This window comes from Sinocyclocheilus grahami, unplaced genomic scaffold (assembly GCF_001515645.1).
Source record: "Sinocyclocheilus grahami isolate Dianchi unplaced genomic scaffold, SAMN03320097.WGS_v1.1 scaffold326.1, whole genome shotgun sequence".
Classification (NCBI taxonomy): domain Eukaryota; kingdom Metazoa; phylum Chordata; class Actinopteri; order Cypriniformes; family Cyprinidae; genus Sinocyclocheilus; species Sinocyclocheilus grahami.
The window spans coordinates 160,736-168,081 of NW_015505505.1; the positions used below are offsets into that span (position 1 = coordinate 160,736).

A 7,346-nucleotide genomic window follows, 5' to 3' on the forward strand; every position below is an offset into this window, starting at 1 on the left:
TTCTTTTCATGCATGATTCCAGGTGTTTAAACCCTAGGTAAATCTTTAGCCAACAAGCCTGCAAATCAAATAAAAGACCCCCTGTTTAAGGATTTATGGTAACACTTTACAGTAAGTTTCATTTGTTAACATTAGTTAACTTCTTTAGTTAACATGAACTAACAATGAGTTTTAAGATCAATTTATTGATCTTAGTTAATGCTAATTTCTACATTTACTACTAATAATTTTTACATTTAAAAGTCGTCTGTTAACATTAGTTATGCACTATGAACTAACATGAACAAACAATAACACTATCACTAACAAAAGTTTATAAATGCTGTAAAATGTTCATGCTGACTAATGCATTAACTAACATTAACAAATGAGAACTTATTGTAAAGTGTTACTGGATTTATTTACAGTAATCCATTTAAATCGCTATGCCATTTTCAGTTTGCCATGGATTTGTTTCAAAACGAAAACAGTTCGGCTTACTATATGTTACAAATAAGGATTATATACAATTCATTCAAAAATAAAGAGTGGAAAGAGGATACAATGTTTGTGTGCAAAGATCCTATATTATTTGAGGTGCTGAGGTCTTACTTGCAGAGATAAAAGTAAATTTTTGTCATATGGCGTGCTTCGGCAATCCCTTGAGCTGAGTTCATTGTGTTTTGCAGGTTTTGTATATCTATGTCTCTTAGCTACCTTGCTAGTTTATCGACAGGCGCAGTTCTCCACAGACATGCTGGGATAGACCTTCACGACCATGTTTCTGCTGGAGTCCAGGAAGAGCACAGCCAGAGAGCTCATCTTGTCCGGTACGCAGCATGGCTCTGGGACTCCAGGGACGATCCCCACGGCTCTCACTATACTCTGGATGGTGGCGTGATTGGATGGATGAACAACCTGCATTTGGAGAAGTAAAGGTTGAAGAAAAACTGCTGTCTGTTAACTAGATCATATAACAATGCCTCAATGCCTTTATGTTAACAGCAAGAATGATAGCTATAAAGTAGTGATGTAAAGATTCACTCAACTCATGATTCGATTCACAATTATTTTTTTTAACAACATGAGATTTAAGACCAATTATAAATTAAATGTGCCTTTTATTATTGCTTGGACAAAATACTGTACATTTCTTTGTGAAATTGAAATATACTTATACTGCACTTATGAACTTTAATATACATTATACAGAGGCAAGATGAAAGAAAAAATACCATCGAAAGACAGTAAGTTCCCCTCAGACATACTTTCATATAAACTCCTACCCCTAACTGAATCGTGATTTGTTTAGCATCTCAACCGATTTGAATCGTCACATATTCAAATCGATTTTCAACCGGCTCGCGGTTAATCATAACATCCCTACTATAAAGAGAACCATAACGATAACTACATTAGCGACAACACACAATAATGTTCTGCTGCAGTTTTGTCATGTGTTTTGGAGCAGGCCAACCGATTTGAATCGTCACATATTCAAATCGATTTTCAACCGGCTCGCGGTTAATCATAACATCCCTACTATAAAGAGAACCATAACGATAACTACATTAGCGACAACACACACTAACGTTCTGCTGCAGTTTTGTCATGTGTTTTGGAGCAGGCTTTAGAGAGTGATTTGCAGGGAGGGTGGGATCTTATGCTTTCAAAGCTAGCTTGCTATTGCTAGCCTTTCCAAAATCGCCTACCCCACCTTTAAATGCTCATGAATTTTTTAAAGTCAGGTGAATTCAGTGTTTTTATCATTCATCAGTAAGGAAAAACACGTTTTGAAACGGATTCCAACATTATTGTTCCTTTGTGTTTTTGTTGTTGTGGTGTGAACTTTCCTATTCTCCTATTCTTAAAACGTTATCTTTGTCATTTTAGTTATCATCCTTGGTGTGAATGGGCCAGTAGTCCTATAATGAGAACTATAACACACAAAATAATATTACATTTTAAAATGGTATGTAAGGATGTAATGATGCACCCCGAGCTGGTTGAAAATCGATATAAATATGTAACGATTCAAGTTGGTTGAGATGTTAAATTAATCACGATATACAACTAGGGTGGGGATTTATATAAATGTGACCCTGGTCCACAAAACCAGTCCTTTATTTAATACACAAGTTTCACAATTTGAGTTGTCTTTTCCACGACATTCTGATTTATTGAGATGCACCTGCACACTGTATGGGTCAAAATGATGATTTTTCTTTTATGCCAAAAATCATTAGGATATTAAGTAAAGATCATGTTCCATGAAGATATTTTGTAAATTTCCTACCATAAATATATCAAAACTTAATTTTTGATTAGTAATATGCATTGCTAAGAACTTCATTTGAACAACTTTAAAGGCGATTTTCTCAATATTTAGATTTGTTTGCACCCTCAGATTCCAGATTTTCAAATAGTTGTATCTCGGCCAAATATTGTCCTATCCTAACAAACCATACATCAATGGAAAGCTTATTTATTCAGCTTCCAGATGATGTATAAATCTCAATTTCGAAAAAAGGACACTTAAGACTGGTTTTGTGGTCCAGGGTCACAAATGTATTTCTAAAGGGAACTGACTGTCTTCAGAAAAGTTTAGATGGTATTTTCTTTAATCTTGTCCCTGTATAATGCATATTAAAGTAATGTTTATAAGCGCTGCGCTGCTTTGAGTGAATTTGTGTTCTCATTCAGCCCGTCTGCTGGTTTTGTTTCATTCAGATGTTTATGTAGTATAGTTTCACAAAGCTAAAGGTCGACCATTATGATTTTGCTTTACATTTTAAAATGATGCATCATCTTTGTTTTGATTGTGATTAAAATGCAGTGGTTGCCTCTCATTTTAAACGGAAAGAGCACAGGTAAAGCCTTAGTTTGTTTTTATGAAAAGGTTTCTTTTATTTGTATTATTTGGGATTTTAGTTTTTTTTCAATTCAGTTTTGTTATTTAACATATTTCAGTTTCACAAAGAAATTGCAGCATTTTGTCTGAGAAATAATAAAAGGACACATTTTAATTTATAATTTGTCTTAAATATCATTTGCTGAAAAAAATTGTATTGTGAAATCAGTATTGTGAATCGTATCGCATTGTGTGTTGAGTGAATCGTTACAGTCCTGGGAATTGTATATTTACGAGTTGGAAAGTCGTAATTATGACGTCAGGTGCGTTCAGGTCACTTTGGTTGGAGCAAGATGGCGATGTACCATTTTCACCTAAAATTCAGCAAGATTTTTTAACTGTTTTATTATAAGTGAAACTCGGGGCTTAAAGAAATTTAGTTTCCCACTCATAATTACGCCTTTGTGGTGGCGTTCATGTGCTTTCAGCTCGTAAATACAATCTATCTGACATGACTTGAATGCACCATGTTCTACTACCAAATTTGCATAATGATTATATGGACTATAATTGGTTCTTATAACATGGCACTATGAATACTTTATTCTGATTGGTCAGTTGCAGCATGAGGACCTCAAGCGATCCCATTGGCTCAAAGAAGTTTTAACGGACGCTCTCTTTAATGCCTAATTACAATTCCTACAAAATTACTCTATGATAGGCTATATGTTGTTCGAACTACATTATAATGCCATTAATGTCTGTTTTAGTTATCTTACATACTAGCATAGCATACAGATTTGTGATTAGCCTGATAGCTTAGCTTATTTGCATTTACAGAAAATGTACTGACTGTTTTCAGTGTAATTTAAGTGTTAAATGTCCAAATATTTCAATTATGAAAAGAACAATGTTAAAGGTCAATGCACACTGACCTTTGGGATTGGGAATCCACATGTTCCTGCGCAGTAGTAGGCGTCAAATGCTTTCGGAGCCAATATCCATTCGCTCCAACCGATGTCGGCAAAGTCCACCCTCAGGTAACGACGCGAACACATTCTCGGCTCACTCCACTGCTTGCGTCTGGCTTTTTTCATGGTCTTCTCGTCAAAGCTGAGCTCCCTTGACCCTCTCAATCCCTCGTGATTTTCCTGACCTTTTGACAGGGTTTTGGGCTTTTTTGCAAAAAAGGCACCGTCCCATAATTCCCTGTTCTTAAGATCGTTGTATTGGACATCAGGTAGGTAGTTACTCTGCAAGTGTTCCACTTCCCTCCTAATTCTAGAATTTAAAGTAGCTGAGGGCGCTTTGGTCCTGGCGTCCTCATGCACAGCAGATGGACTGTATCTCTGTAGACTCATAGCAACACTGTTGGGCTCCGTTATGGCAATGTCGTCAGCGTATACAAGGATAAACGGCAGGCTGTGAGGAGACAAGCGATCCTGACGTCTCTGATGCCCAAACTCAAACTCAACGGTAATCGAGAGCTCGCCATTCACATGGGCTTGTTTGATGGCTGATGATACGTCCGTAATCTGCCAAAGCCCCTTTCTGTTAGGAGACAATGTGATGTTGCACAGCTGAGAGGGGACGGCAGCATTTGGTGATGTTCCTTTAATGATGAGATGTGTCGTGGTAAGTGACTGAAGGTACTGGAGGCGACATGAGGCTCCACGGGAACGCCGACAGGCCCAAGGCCGTTGACGAGCTTGTTGGTCAAGAAAGTGTAGAGTTGACATCAGTATCACCTCCGAATTGGGGATAGAGGTCAGGTTGAAGTGGAACACGACCGTGTGATGGGAGATCTCTGAAAAACAACAATTAAAATGGAATAAGGCACAACGAGAAGGTAATTGCTGCTTGTCAACATAGCGTTGGTTTTACGCTCATGCATGCATGTGATTGACCGGTAACGTTTCCAGACAACATCCTCATAAACAACACATTTTTCACATTCTAGATTTAATATCCGACCACTTTCTACAGTTTACGAGGTAGTTGAGTAAAAAGATAAACACGGCTCCTGAATCAGTCTCTGGCCATATGGTAGTGTTTAGTGAGCGGCTCTCAAGGTCTTTTTCTTTCTTTTTTTCCTGTTTTCACCAATACCCTCTCAGTGTTTTAATAGTGCACCTCCAGTGGAAACTTAGCAGCTCTGAAAATATGGCCACTAAAACAATAATGGGAAAAATGCTTTCTGTGCATGCACTCTCCTATATATGATTGATTTTTAATCCTGATGCATTTTTAATAATATGGACTTTTTATGTTATGAATATTCAAAAGCTGGATTATAGGTAATCGTTTTCTTGATCTATTCCAAGGGTTTCCAACAATGAAATATTATAATTAATACACACAAGGAATGCATAAAACAGAATTATATTGTATTTGATGAATTATTTAAAAACAGTGTATATATTTATTAGTTTAGATATTGTATTTTAATATAATGTCGTTTATTAAATATAGCTAAAATGATCATTAAAGTCATTAAAATCCAAATGCAAAAAAAGTATCATTTTGTAAGTGAAAAAACTGTGATATGAAATATTTTATCAGTACATACACTGCTCTATTTTACATTGTTTTAACAGCAATCTCAGAGTTTGAATTGCTTTTAGCTCGTCTCACTCACCTGGGTCTCCTCTAAAGCTTCGGATTGTATTTACGTTCTCTTGTTGTTGTTGCTTCTTGCTGTATTTATCATAAACTCTGTACATATTAACAGTCATCATGTCTCGAGCAGGATTGTGGAATGACGGCTCTGTTGCAGGAATATCTCCGTTCAGTCCTGACGAGTTCCCCAAGTAAACTTTGACGATGTTAAGATAAAGAAAAATGCGTGCCACCGCACAAATTGATGCCATATTCACAATTAATCCTCCGCAAATCAGTTGTAACCCTTTAAAACGGATCAAACATGAGATGAAAGTGGAAGACTGATGGAAAGCTCGGTTCCGTGTGAGAAGGACATATATTGAGATGCGTCTTGTGGAGTTGGTGGTGTGGATGGAGGATGACTGGTGCTCATGCACTTGTTTCTTACTGCTGAAGCGATGACAGATGATGACGTGCCCGGCGTGCAGCCAACGAGAAGCTTAAAGCATCATCCTGAAACCATGCACAGCCATATACAGCGCATGCTGCGTGCGTGCGTGCGTGCGTGGAGGGCTTTCTCACTCTATTCCTTTCTCATTGTATTGGACTATTTACACCTTTCCATTTAGGCTAAATGTGTGGACGCACTTAATCTTGTTTCTCTTTCCCTGATAGCTCACGCGCATCACGGAGACGTCTATTTGACGTCTACAAGACGTAGTTTTTAGAGCGTTTGCTCATCTGCAATGATGTTAAATAGACGTTTAGAAAATGTCTTTAAGATGTTTATGATTTGGAATATGTAAAACTGACATCTTAGAGACCCTATCAGATGTTTGTGCACAGCAGATGCTTTCCAGATCTTTAACAGACATCTTGCAGACGTACGTGTGCTATCTGGGTTGTTTACCTAGGCTATAGCTGCTAATAAATTCACATTCACAGAACATAGCCGACTTCCGTGTTGAAAAATAAGTTTTCGGAGCATAAGGACCATAATCCCAAACCAGTGTTGGGGAAAGTTACTTTTAAAAGTAATGCATTACAATATTGCGTTACTCCATAAAAAAGTAACTAATTACGTTACTTAGTTACTTTTTATGGAAAGTAATGCGTTACGTTACTTTTGCGTTACTTTTTAAATCTGGACAGGGCTTGCTTGTTTGGTTTTAAAATAAAAAAGTTATATTTTTGGCAAATATAAAAGCCTTTCACACCAAAAGTGAAATGAATAAGCCTCAGGCTGAAGGGAAAGTAAAGTTACGTCCGTACAGTAGAATGCAGAAGAAGACATTTCAACACACTTCAGCGATAAAAAAAGACACAAATGTTTGTCTAGAGTAATTTGTGCTTATTAGTACGCTTGAACTGTGTTGTTTAACATTTAATTATTGCAGGTTTACGTCAATATATATTATGCATTATTTTTATTCATTTTGAGGAATACTGAATCTGTGTTTTTTTTGTGAGTGAGATGAATTAATGCATATTCATATTTATTTTAGAACTACAGTAACATCTTGTGATTTCTCTCAGCATGGGGACAGCAGAGCTGCCAATCAATAAATTAAAAAATAATTTAGTAACTTGCGTATTTGAAAAAGTAACTCCGATTTTCTCTTGTAAATTAAAAAGTAATGCGTTACTTAAAAAAATTAATCTGATTACGTAACTCACATTACTTGTAATGTGTTACCCCCAACACCGTCACAAACAATAATAATAGACATTTTTTTCTTTTAATTTCTCTGTAGAGGACTTTAAGTCTTGTTAAAGAAAATCTGGTAACACTTTACAATAAGGTCTCATTTCTTAACCTTAATTAATGCATTAACTAAAATGAAATAACAATGAACAATTTCTTTTCGCAGCATTTATTAATTTCTGTTAATGTTAATAAAAATGTTCATGTTAG

The 7,346-nt window shown here is 36.3% G+C and overlaps 1 protein-coding gene across 1 annotated transcript; it reads right to left on the reverse strand.

Annotated features, from left to right (window-relative positions):
- Positions 1-343: 343 nt before the first annotated feature.
- On the reverse strand, positions 344-6,004 carry LOC107602430 (growth/differentiation factor 10). The gene is made up of 3 exons (XM_016294923.1): positions 5,469-6,004; positions 3,766-4,637; positions 344-897 (listed from the first exon to the last, which is right to left on the reverse strand). Exons 1-3 carry the CDS (start codon positions 5,698-5,700, stop codon positions 706-708), a joined length of 1,296 nt encoding a protein of 431 aa, XP_016150409.1. The 5' UTR covers positions 5,701-6,004; the 3' UTR covers positions 344-705.
- Positions 6,005-7,346: the final 1,342 nt, after the last annotated feature.